Source organism: Meriones unguiculatus, chromosome 2 (assembly GCF_030254825.1).
Source record: "Meriones unguiculatus strain TT.TT164.6M chromosome 2, Bangor_MerUng_6.1, whole genome shotgun sequence".
NCBI lineage: Eukaryota > Metazoa > Chordata > Mammalia > Rodentia > Muridae > Meriones > Meriones unguiculatus.
In genome coordinates, this window is record NC_083350.1 from 177,362,005 (window position 1) to 177,381,484 (window position 19,480).

At 35.7% G+C, this 19,480-nt stretch overlaps 1 protein-coding gene across 1 annotated transcript in view; it reads right to left on the minus strand.

The window, feature by feature from the left end:
- Window positions 1–17,104, minus strand: part of Si (sucrase-isomaltase) — an 89,933-nt gene extending 72,829 nt beyond the window's left edge. The window contains exons 1-7 of the mRNA XM_060378437.1: window positions 16,944–17,104; window positions 15,892–16,009; window positions 14,731–14,831; window positions 7,730–7,847; window positions 6,075–6,184; window positions 4,928–5,079; window positions 3,273–3,444 (exon numbers count right to left, since the gene is read on the minus strand). Coding sequence (XP_060234420.1) covers window positions 3,273–3,444; window positions 4,928–5,079; window positions 6,075–6,184; window positions 7,730–7,847; window positions 14,731–14,831; window positions 15,892–16,009 — 771 coding nt within the window. The 5' untranslated portion in view covers window positions 16,944–17,104. The remainder of the gene's footprint in view (window positions 1–3,272; window positions 3,445–4,927; window positions 5,080–6,074; window positions 6,185–7,729; window positions 7,848–14,730; window positions 14,832–15,891; window positions 16,010–16,943) is intronic.
- Window positions 17,105–19,480: the final 2,376 nt, after the last annotated feature.

Genomic DNA, 19,480 nt, shown 5'->3' on the forward strand with positions numbered 1-19,480 from the left:
ACATAAATATTTATGGTATAAAAAATATCTACTGCACTTAATAATCTTTTGAGCGAAATAGGATATGAGTGTGTTAATATGTTGCAACTACACAATAATGTCTCCTGTTTTTAATATATATTTGCTTTATTAGAATTAAATATATTTGAATAAGCTATATTGATGTTATGGCAAACAGACACACACACACACACACATCAGGACTCATTTTTTTCCATGGGGTACAGAAAGATGTCTATCCTAAATTTCTGCAGTGTACTTGGCAGGCATAGATGAGAACATGAGATAATACAGGCAAATCCTTAAAATACTGACAATGGAAAGGTAAGTATTTTTTTATAATTTTTATTTTTTTATATTAATCAAAGGTTATTTACTTTGTATCCCAGCCATAGTTTCCTCCCTCATTCCCTCCCAACCCTACCCTCCCTCATCTCCTAAGTCTTTCTAATTCATGTTAGACAGAAGCTTAAAAGAAAGCCTGGATAGAAAGATGGAATAAAGTAGCTTTCATCCTGGTGTTTATTTCAGATGGCAATGCTGTTGCTACAAAAACAAAGACTGCTAGAATTTATCAGTACTTTCATACTGAGTTCCTTAAAACCAACTATCCATTTACTCATTTGGAGAAATAATAGTGTTAGCATTGGTATAAAAATAATGAAGGTAACTAAGCAATAAGTAAAGCTTAATTTAGTGATTGATCTTTTATGAATTTCACATTAATAAAGAAACAAATCCATGCAAAAGCTAGACATTTTGACTATCATCCTCTTTTGAAGCGTTGGAAAGTCCTGGAAGTTTAAATTTTGTTTAAATTTTTTCTTTATTATTATTATTTATTACAATTTATTTACATTGTATCCCGGTTATAGTCCCCTCCTTCATCTCCTCCTGGATCCGCCCTCTCTTCCTCTTCCCCCTCTATGTTTCTCCCTTAGTTCACTGATAGAGGATGTCCTCCTCCCCTATGACCTGACCCTAGCCTATAAGGTCTCATCAGGACTGTCTTGTTTCTCTTTCCCTGTGGTCTATGAAGGCCACCTCATAAGGAGGAGGTGATCAAAGAGCCAGCCACTGAGTCCATGTCAGAGACAGCTACTGCTCTCCTCACTAGGGAACCTCCATAGAGACTGATCTGCTCATAGGCTACATCTGAGAATGGGGTCTAGGTTCTCTCCATGCATGGTCCTTTGTTGATTCATCAGCCTCTGCAAGAACCCCAGATAACTTGGCTCTGTTGGTCTCCTAGTAGAGCTCCTGTCCCCTGCAGGTCTTTCTATCTCCCCCTTCTTTGGTAAGATTCCCTGCACTGTGTCCAAAGTCTCAGCATGTGCTTCAATAACCTAATGGGTAGAGTCTTTCAGAGGTTCCCTGTGGAAGACTCCTGTCCTGCTACCTGTCTTCTCCTACTTCTGGCCTATCCTGTTTGCCTTTCTGAATGAGGATTAACCCTCTTCCCTAAGATCCAAAAAATAAATACATTTTTAAAAATATTTTTTATTTCGATAAAAATATTTTAAAATGTGCAGTGTATCTTTATCCATTAGGAACATGCAAATTAAAATAACTTATATTTTATATCTTTTGAATAAGATTGTTTATCATCAAGAAATAAAAGATAGCTAGAGAGTTGGCTCAGTGGATAGGAATACTAGAGTCCCTTGCAGAGGACGTGAACTCTATTCCCCACATCCACATGTAAGCTAAGAACTAGTAACTCCAGTTCTAGGAATTCATGACCTCCTCTCACCTCTGCAGGCACACGGTACAGACATGAGTGCGCAGAAAATTCATGTGCATATTAAATCAAAATACAAACATTAAAAATTTAAACAAACAAAAAAAAAATTGCTGAAAAACCAAATGGGAATGTGTGTAAAAAGAACACATATTCATTGATGTGGGGAGGATAAACTGGTACCCCCATTATGGAAATCAGTGCAGAAGTTCCAAAAAAAAAAAAAAACGAAAACAAAACAAAAAACCCCACGAAGTTTCCATATTACAGATCTATACCAATTCTGGTATATATGCGGAGGGATCCATATCCTACCCAAAAGATCGCCTCCACATTCATCGCTTACTGCTACACAACGCACTCCACATTCATCGCTTACTGCTACACAACGCACAACAGCAGGTGCATCAACCGCACTAGACGTCCCTCAGCTAAGAAATAAATTATAAAAATGCCATAAATATACATGACAGATTTTTATTCAGTTTTTAGAAAATGGTAATTTTAAGAGACATATAGGAGGCTGGAAAGTACTATAATAAGCTGTGTAACCTGGACTCAGAAAGACAAATGCTACACATGTCCTTATGTTCCCTCTGGTTTTAAACCTCCATCCTCTCATTTTTCTTTCACTCTCTCATTTTACAGGTCATGCAAACAGAAAGATGACCATGAGAAGAAGAGAAACAGACTCTGAGAAAAGAAACGGGTAACAGAGCATATAAGCCAGAAAAGAGAAGAAAAGCTACAGGGGTAGAAGGATACAAGTTGAGGAACAAGAAGGTGAGAGGTTTCCGAGAAGATGAAGGAAGGTCAACCGAACACATTATGTTTGAAGATGCTGTAAAACTTGATAACTCCACCACTCATGGTTATACCCTAGAACCCCTGCTCAGATGTAGCCCATGCCAGCTCAGTCTCCAAGTGGGGTCCCTAGTAAGTGGAACAGGGACTGTCTCTGACATGAACTCAGTGGCTGGCTCTTTGGTAGCCTCTTCCTGCGGGGGAAGGAACCTTTCAGGCCACAAAGGAGGACAGTGCAGCCACTCCTGATGGGACCTGATAGGCTAGGGTCAGATGGAAGGGGAGGAGGACCTCCCCTATCAGTGGACTGGGAAAAGGGGCATGGGAGGAGATGAGGGATGGAGGGTAGGATTGCAAGGGAATGAGGGAGGGGACTACAGCTGGGATACAAAGTGAATAAACTGTAATTAATATAAAAATATAAGAATTTTAAAAAGAAAAGGTGTATACAATGCAGCATGTATTGCTTGTATAAGACAGTCCCTGGTTCTGAAAATTTACTCTTCGTGTACAAATATATTATTCCCTTTTATTTATACTGAACCCAAAAGTAATATAGAAATGTAATAGACAGATAAAAGTTAAAAATAAGTTTGATTCTAGGGTAAATATTTCAATTATACAAATAATGTAATCAGCCCTGTCACCTAACTAATGTTGTGAAAAAGAAGTGAATGCATTAACTTCCCCAGAGTACAGTGTAATCTATAAAGCCCAGGTATCGTACATCACCAGGCAGTTCATCACGAGTAAAGATTGGCCACGTCTTCCAGTATAAGTCATGACGAAATCTCTTATGAATATGTTCCCCGAAGCCATAAATATATTCACTGGGAAGTTTTGTGGAAATCTGCAGATACTGGTTGGAGTACACCAGCGGACCAACACTGGTATCAAACCTGAGGCACAAAAGGAGAAGAAAAAAGAGAAGGTACGTTGTTTTTAGTTTAATGTTGACATTATCTAGGGCATTTTATTCCTTAAGGTGTCAGCCTTCAGCTGTGATTATGAATGGAAAAAGTTCAAGTTGTTCCAGAAATGGAACCTGTTTACAGCATAAACAGAACACGGTTTTCCTCGACACAATTTTCATAGACGTCCTCCCCTGTAGTCCTAGTCACAGTCCCAGAATTTAGCTACCACTATCACCAAGGTTATACAGATGTAACCTGTAAATCAATAAATAAACAGCAAAGCAAGTGGTGTTTTTAAAGATCGTGTATCGTATTCTGCAGGCCCAGGTTTAAACAGTGCTTTGTTGAGCTGGGCACTGTATAATGCATCACTCTATTTGCTTTCATTCAGCCAAACTTAATTTCAACTGTCAGTTTTTCCCAAAACAATAAAAGTGTCATGAAAAACATATTCTCAGTGTTTGAGCCATTAGCAAAAATCTCCTATCCTTTGCCACCCAGACCGAGATAAGCAATCGTGTTACTCTACGTCTGTGGCTAGACATTCAAGATTTTACGTGGAAGTGATTCAGTGAAGTGTGTCTCTTTCTCTGCTTAGAATTTAGGATATTTTTATGATATAGCACAAAGCAAATTTTTAGGTTATAGCACAAAGCAAACTATAAAAATGTCCAAATACCTTTAGTCAAAGTAAATTTATGAGATTTTATTTTCGGCATTGTTTAACATTGTATTATGTGGTAACATAAGAGCCTGCATCTTCACATTTCCTTTTAAAATTTATTTATTTTAGTCTTAATATAATTCTTTCTTTTATGTATGAGATTATAATATAATTATATCATTTCCCCTACCCTCCGTTCCCCCAAATCTTCCCATACATCCCTGCTTGCCGCTTTTAAAATCCATAACTGTTTATTATTAATTCTTAATATGTGTGTGGGTGTGTGTGTGTGTAATGCTAACCATACAGATGCTGTATTTTTATAGGAAAATGCTAAATTTTACTAAGTTCTTTGCAACAATTACTCCTTTACCCAGACAATACATTCGACAGGTGTGAGAAAATGATTTTGATATTGCCATGGAAATTCATCTCTCACTGAATAGAAACCATCTAGCTCTGAGAATTGTTTTAGAGAAAGAAATAACAAGAGCAAAGTACATGGCCATTCTTCCATATGAGTAAATATTGGCAGTACAAAAATTTACCCTCCATTTCTTCCATTTCTTTCTTTGATTGGCTAGCCGCTGGTGTTTTCATGTTTGTGTTTTAGTTTATTTCTTCCAGGGGAATCAAAACTATTTTATCATTATGTGATCTATAGATCTCCACCTCCTCTTAAGGGGAGAAAATTGTATACTTGTGATTTGGCACTGGCATTAAGATGTTCTTACTCTCTGGCATCAGGATGACATTGGCCACCTATTTGGACCAATATAAATGCAAAATACAAGCATCACTTACAAGACTCTGCCATTGCTCTTCCTGATCACTTTAATGCTGAATGGCTTTTCTGAGAGCTGAACATCATAAAGTGCGTCAGCAGTTGGGATTCCAGGAACTTCTTGTACAAACTGATGTGGCACTTCATATCTCTTGTTATTTGGATCTGTGATCTGCAAGATTTTAATGCAGAAACAGTAAGTGATTGTGTTACTCCCATCTCTGATTTATTGCATACAAACTGTGAAATACATACACATATAAATCTATATAATATAGTTTTATAAAACGTCTATTAATGTCACAATGTAAATTTAACATTTTAATGGTTGAGCACATATAAACCATACAAATAGTTAAGAAATAATTATATTTAAGTGCTTAAGAGTTGTTTATATGATTGAATAAATATTATTTATTGGCAAGATAAGAGAGATAGGGTCAGATAGAAGGGGAGGAAGTCCTCCCATATCAGGGGCCTAGGGAAAGGAAATAGGGGAAGAGGAGGGAGGGTGGAGGGGACTGGGAGGGGACAAAGAAGGCGGTTGCATTGGGGATACAAAGTGAATAAACAAATAAATAAAATTAAAGAAAAGAAATCCTATATGGACTACATTTAATACAAACATTCATTAAGCACCAGTTATTCTCAGGACAATAACCTAAAATAAATATGTTTATGAATTATTGAAAAATGGCTACAGAATAAACTGCTATTATTGATAAAATCTTCAAGAAGAGAATGATACATAAAAGGTAACTACTATTGTAGTTATCTTGTTGAAATAAACATTTCTCAGGGTAAAGAACATATGGAAAGGATAACCCTCCTATTTTCTTTAAGTAAACTTTATGACAAAACCTTTCTTAAAGATATTAAAAGGCAAGGGCTGAAGAGATGGTTCGGTAGTTAATATCTCTAGCTGTTCTTGCAGAGGACCTGCATTCAGTTCTCAGATCATTCATGATGCAGCAGAACCGTTTATAACTCCAGTTCCAGGAGATCTATTGTCTTCTTCAGGAATCTATGAGTGCTGCTCTCATGTCACACACACATACAAACACTGGTGCGCACACACACACAATATGCACAAGTAAGATAGATAGATAGATAGATAGATAGATAGATAGATAGATAATAAATCTGTAGAAATCATAACAGACAAACCTTGAAGCGAAAACGATTCTTGGTCTGACTCTGAGTTGTAAGGAGGACACTCTGGATGTCTTCTCCAAATAGAGTAGGGGAAGATATCCTGTTCAATTTGGCTTCAAGTCCTTAAGAAAAGTAGGTGGACACTTATTTTTAAGTAATTCATGGATATTAAAAATTATTAACAATCTATCTCATATTAATAGTTTTATTATACTATCAGAAATGACTATTTCTTTTCAAACTTTACATGATGCAATCTTGAAGAAAAACATCTCAAAATAGTACTTAAGAGATCTGGTGAATGTACATATTAGATTCTATTGCAGATACTATTTTCTTTCTTGCTTATGTGTTTTTATTAATTATAGTTTATTCACTTTGTAATCCAGCTGCAGCCCCCTCCTTTGTTCCCCTCCAATCCCACCCTTCCTCCCTCATCTCCTCCTATGCCCCTCCCCCAGTCCACTGATAGGAGAGCTCCTCCTCACCTTCCCTCTGACCCTAGCCTATCATCTGGAGTGGCCGCGTGGTCTTCCTCTGTGGCCTGGTAAGGCTACCACCTCCTCCTCAGGGGGAGGTGATCAAAGAGCCAGCCACTTCATTCATGTCAGAGACAGCCCCTTCTCCCATTACTAGGACACCCACTTGGACACTGAGGTGCTATGGACCACATCTGTGCAGGGGTCTAGGTTGTCTCCATGCATGGTCTTGGTTGGAGTATCAGTCTCAGAAACGACCCCTTTGTCTGGATTTTTGGTTCTGTTACTCTCCTTGTGGAGCTCCTGCCCCTCTAGGTCTTTCATCTTACCCTTCTTTCATAAAATTCCATGCACTCTGCCCAAAATTTGGCTATTAGTGCCAGCATCTGATTTGATACCTTGCTGAGTAGAATCTTTTAGAGACCCTCTGTAGTAGGCTCCTGTCCTGTTCCCTGTCTTCTCCCTCTTCTGATCTCTGTCCCATTTGCCTTTCTGAGTGAGGATTGATCATCTTACCCAGGGTCTTCCTTCTTGTTCCGTTTCTTTAGGTGTACAGGTTTTAGTATGTTCATGCTATATTATATGTCTAATATCCCATTATAAGAGAATATATACCATGAGTGTATTTCTGCTTCTGGGTTACCTCACTCAGAATGATCTTTTCTAGTTCCCATCATTTGCCTGTAAATTCCATGATTTCCTTTTTTTAAATTGCTGAGTAGTATTCCTTTGTGAAATTGTACCACACTTTCTGTATCCATTCTTCAGTTGAGAGATATCTGGATTGTTTGCAGATTCTGGCTATTATTAATAAAACTGCTATAAACACAGTTGAGCAACTGTCCTTATTGTATACTTGAGCATATTTTGGTTATATGCCAGGAATGGTATAGCTGGATCTTGAGGAAGCACTATTCCTAATTGTCTGAGAAAGCACCGATTGATTTCCAAAGTGCATGTACAAGTTTACATTCCCACCAGTAATGGAGGAGGGTTCTCCATTCTCCACATCCTCTCCAACATGTATTGTCACTTGAGATTTCACCTTATACCCATCAGAATGGCTAAGATCAAAAACTCAAGTGACAATTCATGGAGGTGAAGATACTATTTTCAAAGAACAACTTAAAATAGTCTCTTTCAACTTCAAAACTTATATTGAATTGTCATGGTAGGGACACTCCTTACCAGTACTTTTTATGTTTAATGCCTCAGTGTTATAGCCATGATTATTTACAAAGAAGCACCAAGGAATGATAGAGTTGTTCCATGGGCGCCAGCAGCAGCCACGCTCTTCACATTGTGCCTGGAAAAAGATTTTTAATGAATAACGCGTTTGGCATTCTAATCCAATATGCTAGTGTTTGTTTTACCTACTGTTATCACTCTAAGCTCACACATTTTACGATCTTTTGCCCTCTCAATAATTCTGTTTTTTTTTCTTCATCATGATACTAAAAAAGAAAAAAAATCTAATACTTATGTTAATTAAATATCAAATGCAGGAGAAGTTGTGTCAATAAAAATCTAGATTTAATTCAAGCACATCTGATTTTTGCAGCCTTGACTAGGGTTAAAACACAAGTCATTTTTTGTGCATGCTAGGCAACTGCTTGACTACCTAATCACAGTCTCAGCTTGGATTTTTGTGACAAGTTTTCAACCATTTGTTAGCAAAACATTTTAGTAAAGTTATTTTAAATAGAGCAAACTACCATAATTTAATAAGTATTACAAAACATTGACCATACAGTAATTTTACTATGTAAATCATATAAATTAAAAAAAGTCATAAATGCATTCTTAAAATGTTGAATGGCATGGTGGCATTTTTCATTCTCAACAGTGAAACTGAATATTTATATAATAAAAATTTCAATTATGACATATTTTTATAATCTGGATACTGGTACAATGTTTTGAATATTTTTTGGAAAACAAGTTTTCAAATTATAAATGTTAATTAAGCAAAGGTAGACATTAAACTCTTATCTTTATATCACATTAAAATGCTTCATATACAGTAACACACACACATATATATATATGCATTACATAAGATTGGAAAAGGATTAATTGACACCTCTCATAACATCATGTATGTGCAGTTGTGCAGCCTTTCTTTGGACAGTCTTATTTCCCGTTATATAACCTATCAAAAGGTCCAGAAATACACAAAGTCATACTCGAAAATAATGGACAGTATACAGCCTTTCTAAGATGTTTTGTTTTAACTTAGTTCAAAGACAAAATTAGAACCAGACATAGGCATAGCAATCCAAAAAGGTGTAAGGTTATGTTTTAAAAACAAAAATAACACACATTGTAAGCACATTTTGACAAACTGAAAAGTTAGTAAAGTAAAATTATAGTAAATTTCTCAAAATACACTCTATTAGTACTTTTCCGGAGCTGCCAGAAAAAAAATAATAATAACAGGAAATAAAAGGTGGCTTAAAGCAATGGAAATGAATTCTCTCATTTCTGCTGGTGGACACCCTAACTCAAGGTGTCCAGGAAGGCATGCTCCTAAAGAACCCTTCCGTGTTTGTATGACTGCTGGTGACCCTTGGCAGAGTGGGCTTGCCTTGGCTTTAATCTTTATTCAATTTTATCCTGTCTGCTGCTCGTCAGAATGCCTCCGTATAAAGACACCAGGTGGAATAGAATTGTAAAAGCCCTTTGCTAAATAAGATCTTGTTTTGTGACTCCAAGTTGACATAAATACTTGGCAGTCATAATGTTACCCACAACACACATAAATTATAGTATTAGTTTAAAAGTAATAATTTATTGATTTTAGCTTATTTTTCAATTTAATGTTTCTTTTGTTTAGCTGCTCCCTCTATTCATTATAATCTTAAGAGTTTTCATGTTTCTTTCTGATTTGCTTGAAAGACAGAAGGTTAAGGCACAGTTATTAATGGGCGTAATTTCATTAAACTCTCATAAATAAAATGGCAAAAATATCATTAGTTCTTTATTTTTTGGCATGAGTACATATATATAGTATAATTAGAATCCTAATATATACTCATATACATACTAAGTTGAATCAGTATGCAGTATAAAGAATGGTATAAAGAAAATTTTCTCTCAAACTTAAATATTGAAGAAAGGCCTTACCTCCCCTTCCTATCTTACTTTAGTTGGTGATAAGGACCTTTAGGCAAGAGTAGGAGCTACAGTAAAGTCATAGCATGGAGCCTTCAAAAGCTCATTCAAAGCTATGGGTGTCCTTACTTAGAAAACAATCTGACTTTTGGAGTACATTTTGAAGAAGTGTTCTGTGGGGATGGCTAGAAACACCATCTACAATAATAGTAGTAAAGTTCTCTTTAGATACCCACAGTCAGGCCAAGCTATCACTCCTCATCAGTGAAGTAAATGTCTTTTTGCAGCACATAGAGTCCGCAACCTTTAACTTTCCAAAATATGCAGATCAGGTAATGGTGTAGACTACCTCCACTTGATACATCTACAGCCTAATTCCTACAAGTAAGACTCGATAAGCAGCATCTTTACTGTGGCACAGTGACCTCTAAATATGACAGGGAAGACACATCCATAAAATCCGAACAATATGGTTGTCTACACAAAAGATGGAACAATAATGCGGGCAGGACGAGCCAGCATGGACGGAGAAATCTGAGAAGATTACAGGCAATCAATGATTACTGAGAAAGGGTGATCAGTCTTCCTAAAGGATAAGCCACCTGTTTGGTTATCCACTACCAAGGTGTCGGCTCTGAAAACACAGAGACAAGCAACACCAAATGGACTCGTCTATGCATATGTAATAATACAATAATACAAATTAAGGAAAGAGTCCAGGAATGTGAAGGAGGTAGGAAAATGGGATTTGTTGGAAAAAAAAAAAAAAAAAGGAGGTACGGGAATGATAGAAATAAGCATATAGACTTAAAAACAAATTGAAAATCCTCACTAGAAATTAGTGAAAATGTTTTTTTTTTTTTTTTTTTTTTTTTTTTTTTGGACAACCAACCTCCAGAGCTATGGAAAATAAGTGCAGAAGCTGTAGACTCTGAGATATTTGATTTGTTAGGGCAGCTATGCTGACAAAAACACTGGTAGTGAGAATATAGCTGTTGTTTATATTACTAGCTAGACTTTTCCATACTTTGTCATTATTGAACAGTAAGTGTACATGCCTTATATACATAACATGTTTCATATTTTAAATTTAATATTTTATTTAAATTTAAATGTCATATTTTAAATTCAAAATGTTGTCAATAATAATAAATCATTGAGTATAGAATAACTAATGTAACTTTTTATAATTAAGAAAGCTCATGGAAATTAACAGAAAATAATTCTTTTGACTAATTTATTCTTAAATGCCTTGTTTTGGCTAACTAATATTTATTTAAATGCTAATTTCATATTTAGGATTTCAGGAATATACACTACATTAATAAACTACTATTTCAGGTTATCACTTAAGAGAATGGAAAGCTAATAGTTCAAGTATCTTGACATTTTTATAAGGTTTTATTAGGAAAATATTCTTGAAACACAAAATTAAAAATTAGATTATGAAAATTCATGTAACAGTGTCCTAGTGAGGGGAACAAGGACTGTCTCTGACATGAACTCAGTTGCAGGCTCTCTGATCACCTCCCCCTAATGGGGGAGGAGCCTTACCAGGCCACAGATGAGACAATGCAGCCAGTCCTGATGAGACCTGGTAGTTTAGGGTCAGAGGGAAGTAGAGGAGGACCTCCCCTATCAGTGGACTTGGGGGGGTATAGAAGGAGAAGAGGGAGGAAGGGTGGAATTGGGAAGGGACGATGGATAGGGATAGGGCTATAGCTGGGATACAAAATGAATGAATTGTAATTAATAAAAAAATTAAAAATCCATGTAACAATTTGAATAAATGTTCTATTTAAAATATCTACTATCATTTAATTGAGCGAAAGAAGAAAGAATGTTTAGACCATTTTCCTGATTTCTGGCACATTCTATTTTTCATCCAGTCATCATTTACTTTATCAGTTTTCTGCAGAAAAAATCCTATCTTTGAAAATCAACTAATTAAAAACATTTTAAGACCCTGGTTAATGATTAATGCCTATTGAGTATACGGAACATGAGCTCAGAGTGAACTTTGTACACATTTTTGGAACTTCTCTGACCTAGTCATTTAGCCTTGATAAATTTTGAATTTGCAGTTAAGTCTAAAATTCAATGAATGAGAGTTCATTTAATAATAGAATCTTATTTAAACTATTTTGACTAAATTGAAAGGTTTTTTTTCTATCTAAATGTCAAGAAACTCCCTTCTTGTTCCTGTCTCCATCCACCTTGACTTCTTTTCCTGTGCCTAAAATCAACCAGACCATGCAATGCACTGTAATTGCTCTACCACCGAGGTGCATTACAGATATATACAGATATATATACAGTCTTGGCTCATTTACCATGCTAACCTCAGACTTTTATCATCTTGCCTCAGCCTCTCTAGTAGCATGCAGCAAGATGTTGGGCACACAGTTTCTTGAATGACAAATGTATGTGTGTTTGCTGAATTAGATTTTGTTTACTTCTTGAGCTCGATTTATTACTATGCTCATGAGTATGGAGACATTCTTCATCAATGTGATAGATTGAATTAACAATAAAGATCTAAAGATGACATAAATACTAAATCCCTGCCTGTTTACGTATCAATTTCCTGAAAGACTAGTGTTCTTCTTAAAGGGATTCAGTATTAATCTTCCAATGTTCCTTGGGAAGAACAGGAAGCATTGCTCTTTACAGCTGTGTCATCAATGGATAAAAGAAGTTATTACTATTGATGCATACTTTATTGATTTAAATATTTTCTAATGAATTAATGAGAAAGTTTTGTATAAATTATGATTCTTAATAGGTCTGGAAAATATTCCATTATTTCTTCTGATGGAGAGTGTATAATTTAGGTTCAAACACAAATACAGAACTTGTAAGGTATGAACACAAAATGCATACATGCATTGACTTTTATTTTCACAAATTTTATGAATTAAAAGTCTGAGTCAACATATGGTTACATGAATCCAATCAGCTTCTGTATTAATTTTTATGGAATAAAATATAAATATATTTAGAAAAGTGAGTTATATATAATTTTCTGGGTATTCTTAATGCCTCCAACTACAAATAGTATAACTTAAAATATGCAAGTAATATTCAAGGGCCTTGCATTTTCACAGATTATACATTAAGAAATAGGAAAAAGGGGCTTATGGGGGGATGCAGAATGAATAAAGGGTAATTGATGAAAAATTTAAAAAAAAGGGAAAAAAATAATTTAAGAACCTTAAACGACTTTCAAAAGTGGAGGAAAACATGGAGTTAGTCAATTGGCATGGAGCACGTCTCGCCCCTGGGGGCAATGGTCTCCTGAACCTACTCAGACCTCGGACACCACCACTGCTAGTTCTAGAACTGACGCAGGATGTTCCAACGAGGGGGTTAAGGCTTCTCATAATATTTCCTATAAGTCCACACCTGTTTGTCTATATCCCCCATTTTTATTCATTATTAGCCAGATAGAGCCAAGTAATTGTGGTAATGATACTTGCTTTTTTGCCCAATGCTGGAATGCTAGTAAATTTATGTATGCCCTGGTTACTCGCATGCCTCACTGCGTGCCTGTGCCCGTTGATGCCCCTCACGCTATGACTCTCTTCAGACAGAAAAGGGATCTTGGAACTACAGCCACCATTGTTACTACCATCTCATTGGCGGCTGTTGGAGCTACCACCGGGGCATTAGCCATGAGTCATACTGGGCAGACTGCTCAGACCCTGAACAATCATTTAGCCAATGTAGCTCATGACTTAGTTGTACATAAAGGAATTAATGCTCAACTAAAAGGAAGCTTGATGGTGTTCAATCAGAGGATTGACCTCGTGCAGGAGCAAATTGATACCCTATGGCAAATCGCTCAACTTGGCTGTCAATGAAAATATACTGGACTTTGAGTCACTAGCATATAACATGAGAATTTTTCCTGTGCTGCAAATCTGTCTAAACAATTGTCGAGCTATATTTTAGGTAATTGGACTGGAGAATTCGATACTACGATGGAGCAGCTGAGAGTGGCCATTGTCACAGTAAATTCTACCAGAGTGGACGCAGGACTAGCCACAGAATTATCATCATGGATTGCTGCAGCCATGAATCATCTGAAGGAATGGGCGGTCATGGGAGCGTTAGCAGGCCTTCTGGTGTTGGTCTACTTGGTTTGCCTGTGGCATATATGCAAGATTAGAGTCTCACAACAGTGTGATGCAGCCATGATCATTCAGGCCTTTACAGCCATTGAAGCAGGACATTCTCCCCAAGCATGGTTGGATACCATAAAAAGCTAAAATGTTACACTCAGGATGCAAGGCTAAGCACTGCACTCAGGGTCAGCCGCTTTGGACCCAGAGAAGAGCATGTCTGGTTGCATGCGGGTTGATGCCCCAGGTCCCGCCTCTGAGAAAAAGGTATCGGACGGGTCTGATGCTCTTTGGGTGGATGACACCTAAATGAACATCAGTACGAAGTCCCAATTTATTTCTAATATCAGAGATCAGACCTCTACTCTTGCCTGATGCGTCTAAAACAAAAAGGGGGAACTGTAGAGAGCTGCGGAATGCTATGCCTTAAAGATGGAGCTGGTTTCCGCCTTCCACCTTCCCGATGGTGAGTGCTCTCTGTCACGAACAATTCCACATTTGGCTAAGACTGAGGATCTGGCTTGCTTCCATGTTTGTGGACCTATCTGCATTGCCCATGTGGCATGCCTGGGTTGGCTACCCAGAGGCTATTTAAGCTGTGGGCTGGCTTTCCCCAGGGTCAGATGATTTATTGTTCAAGGTTCCTGAATAAAGTGCATTGAAAAAGAAAAAAAAAATAAATAGGAAAAAAAAATACATTTTTATAAAGGTTTATAATGTCAACAACAGCTTGTTAAATATGGATGGATATTAACCTCCTAATTTGAAATAACCAAAAGCATTCAGAGGTAGCTCCTTAATATAAATTCTGTCTTTCATTTATATAGAAAAAATGTCAGCATAAAGTTTATGTTGAGATCTTTAATAATATGGAATTATTCTATACTGAGTAGTTTTCTTCATATAATGGCATATAAATTTCTAAAATCATCCAGAGCATTTTTGGCAGACCTTTGTTGGAAGTTGTTCTGGGATGCAGTTAATTCTCTCGTTGATCGGATCATCTTCTGCGGTGGGACACCTTCCAGGACTGGGAGTTGGACTTTGTGTTTCTGGGTGAAGAAAATATTAAAATTATTTTCACATATTTCTCAAGGAAATAATAATTTTTAATAAATGGATTCATTTCTATATAACTAAAGTGAAATCAATTTTTGATACTAAAAGACCCAAAAATTCTAGCCTTGGTCAGTATAACAAAAGAGTTACATAATAATTTTAAATATTATATATATGGTCTGATTTCTAGAAGAGAGGAATACTGACATTATAGAGCTGTCAACAATCAAAACAGGGTCTGTAGCTGTTGCTTAACATGACTTCAGCTTGTAGCAGCCTTTTCAGTTCTTATATATCAGGAGAGAACAGAAAAGGAAGAAACAGTTTGGATGTCCACAATCATGTGCAGTGACTCTGATCAGGACAGGAAAAGTCACTAGAAACCTAGAGCCTTAATTGCTTTCCTCATACTTTCTCATGTGCTCCTTATGTCATTCATCATAGCAAGGACAAGAACAGTGACTACACTATCCATGAGCTCTTCAAATTCTGAAAACCAAAGCAAAAACCTTGCCATCCTTAAGAGTGTCAGAGAGAGTGGAAAGATGGAGGGAGAGAAAAAGGAGGGAAGCGGAGAGAGGGAGACAGAGAGAGAGAGACTTTTTCACTGGCAATTTATTCAACCTATTTTAACATTTCCCCTTTTTTCCTCATTTCTCATTTTTAAATAACACACTGGGAAGTCCAGTGATGTTAAAGTTCACAGATTCCTTAATACAGTGACTCTATTGAAGACATGCGACTCCACTGGACAGAAAATGCTGTAGAAATTTTGGAACTTACACTGTGTTCACTGTCTTCACATTTCAAGTCACTTATCATAAGTTACTTTAAAAATATTTTATCTCATTTATTTATTTATTCATTTAACTGGGGGAGGGTTTGCTTTGGTGCTGCCACATGGTTGCGGAAGCAAGGGACAACTTAAACCTCATTAGAGTCAGTTCGTCACTTCTCCCTTGCGGGCTCCAATGCAGTTTCCAACCCACAGCAACTGCAGAACAAGTTTAGGCTGACTCCCCTCCACTGATTAAAGCCCGTGATATTACTTACCTTCCACAGCAGGCACCTTTGTAGCTAAAACAACAACAAGAGCAACAGCTATTATCGTTACGATGATAAAGAGCACAATCAGAGAGATTTCTAAGCCACTGAACTTCTTCTTTGCCATCTGAAGAAAGAAAGGAATTTGTGTTTAAATGAATTTTTTGTCACTAAGCCACAATTAGTTATGAATTTTTATATAGTAATTTCTAAGCTAACAAAGCTGTGAGCGTTCGTATATGAAACAACAATGAAAGACAAAGAAACCATGAACTTGCAAGAGACCATGGGGGAAAGTGTTGGACAGAGGAAAAGGGTGGGGAATATAATGGTTACATTATATTGTAATCTCAAAAAATTTAAAAAACATATTTTACAACATCTAAAATAATACAACCAAAAGGCATGAAGATGCACAGTATCATGGTATCAACCCTCCTTTATTTAGAAAACCAGAATAAATGTTATATATAAAAATCAAATTAGATATGAGTAATCAAAAACATAAAGGTCTAAAATTATCTATGGTCTGTGGGTGAAAATTATAGCAATTATTTCTCAGATCATATTAATTTTAAACAAAACTTCATGGGGAAATTATAATTGATAACCAATTTTACATTAATAAAAATTTATTACATGGTTGTATGATGGATGATATTTTTAGGTTCTGGTATAGATAATTAAAATTTAAATAAATCTAGAAGATATTCTAACTATGTAGATATTTTTAAATAAATACTTTTACAATAACCAGGATATCCCAATATTTTCCAAAAATAATTTGAATCTATTTTCTGCTATTGGAACATATTTAAACAAAACCAAGATTCCACTTATATTTACACAATTACACCTATTAGCGCAAGCCAGCAAAAAAAAAGCGCTTATATTTCACAAAATTTGAATTTGTTCCTTTGCCTTTAGAACAAACATCATACTTACAATAAAACTCTACTATTTGAATATGTTTTAAAACTGCTGATATTTCTAACATAATTTTAAAAAGCATATTTGCTTAGAAACACTGCCGCAGTAATAAATGGGACCTAGAGACTTACCTTAGCTCACAGCCCGTGCTCTTTGCTGTTGTGTTGGAGTCCGGCAAGGCTGTTAAAGTAATGATCACAGAAAATTGCTCAGGTATATATTGACTTCTCATAAACTTTTATTGCGCTTTCACAACCCTATCAATGCTTAATATTCTTCTGTTCAACATTTAATTGCTGAAGCCTTAGCCCTGAAAGCAGTTTATATAAATATACCCCTTTGACATGCCAAGTTAATTAATAACTGGGTTTTAAGATAGCCTTTGACTTCTAGATGGCAGGAAATATTGAAACAACACATAATCTTTTTCTTTTTTTAACTTGGCTTTCTTCTTTGAAAAACATCTGTACTTAGACGTGGATTTAAGAATATTTATCTAATTTTATCTCACTTTAAATTTAGTTTGAAACATAGAAAAATTTGAACAATATAAAGTATTTGTAAGGACAAACAGCTAATTGGCAGCTTTTCATTGTTATAAATCAGAGGCCCAAGGGGATTCATAGAATCATAGGACATGGCACAAGACGATCTTCAAAATCGCTTCCAAGTTTCCTGAGTTGTCAGCCATGCGGTGCACTGGAGTGGCTTCTTTCCTGATTTTAGATTTTGTTCATCCTTATGTTTACTTTTCACTCTGTAAATAAATGAATAAAATCATATTTGTCACTATAAAAAGAATGAAAAATAATATCTCAATATAAAATAATGATTATATAAGGCTTAATCATGTATATCATAAGCCCTGAGGCTTTAAAACTGAGAGAATTCATAAGAATAAGCACAAACTTAAAGCCAAAATATATATTTATTTTTATGTATGAAACTAATTTATTTCACAAAAATATAATGTAAGTGCTTCTTAGATCATTCTGAAAACTTACATAATTCATGATTATGTTGCTAGTTAAAAACATTATGAGCATGATTTCAGAGAAAAAAAGATCTATATCATCTAAAACAATCTATGAGCAATTATTGAAGAACACATGTATTTATCCTATCAAGAAACTGCCTAACAGTATGCTTTGTAAAAGAATAATATCATTTGTCATGGTCTCTTACAACTGCTTCACCTTTACTGTAACAAGGAGGGTCTCTCTTTACTCTTACATAGTAATTGAATTCAATATAATGTCTCACTTTGTTTTCAACAGAGTAATATTAAAATAATGTGATCACAAAGGCTATAGCAGTCTGAGTATAAATGTGAACATAAACAATAAAAAGCCAGCATGACTGAATCATTACAAGACTCTGGGGAGAGACAAAAAAAAAAAAAAAAAAAAAAAAAAAACAACTCTGCTTGCAAGGAAATAAGATGAGAAGTGGCCTACACTGGTCTCCATGAACATTAAAATAAGTTCAATATAACCGAAAATTTGACAGTATTACTCTCTACATGTAGTGTATATATAATGAATGAACATAATTAGAAAATCCTAACTCTCCCCAAGTCCCCTAGAAATAATGTGTGTATGACCAAAGTAGTTAACGGTAATACATAAAAGTTCATTAAGTTGCAAGGTAACATTCACCATTTGCAAGCTTAAACTAAAATGAATATAAATATAAATAAAAAGGCATCCAATCACTCTACAAGAAAAAAGACACTTATATGGAACGCAGAAATATTTTCAAACTATTAGAAGACGATCTACTCTAAAGACTTCAAACTATTGATAAAAGAAGGACCAAGTAAAACAGTAGGTAACATTTTCATTTATTATCAGCTGCCATGTTCTATAAAATAAGATATAAAATTTCAAAGTATTAAAATAAATTTTTCTACTACTTATCTATGTTGTATGTAGATATTGTATTGTAGATGTCTTAATTGGCACTGTGTAGGCTACAGTTACTTATTTTCTGTGTGGCCAATTGAGGATCTTGGCAATTGTCTCCATTTGTTGTTGAGAGGAAGTGAGTGAAATAAAGAGTGAAATCTTCATTCATCTGTGTGTATAAAGATAAATTTTAGAATACAGTTAAAACTATATTGTTTTAGTAAAATGGAAGTAGTAGATTCTCTTCTGGGTCTATGAGCTCTCCTGCCAGAAGTAGTTGGCTGCATTTTAGTGCAAGGCATGAATTCCCTCCTATTGAACGGACCTTAAGTCTAATTAGACAGTTATTAGCAAGTGCTTACATAAAAGTGCCACATTTAGCCATTTGGGGTATATTTCTGGGACAATCATGGTCATGGTTGTGAGAACGTTCAGCTGTTTTTCTCCTTTGGCAACTTGCAAAGCTCCTTTCAGCAATATTAGAGCCTGTAGTAAGAGAGGAGACTAAGGAGTCATTTTCAGAACAATTCCTTCAAGTACTGTTGAAGGAATTCAACATTCATGAAGTGTGTTGTTTCTTTCTCCTTTTTGTAATTAAATTTTTGGTTTTTTATTTTTAATTACAGCTTATTTACTTTGTATTCCAGCTGGAGACCCTTCCCTCACTCCCTCCCAATGCCACCCTCCCACCCTCATCTCTTCCCTGCCCCTCTCTAAGTCCACTGATAGGGGAGGTCCTCCTCCCCTTCCATCTGACCCTA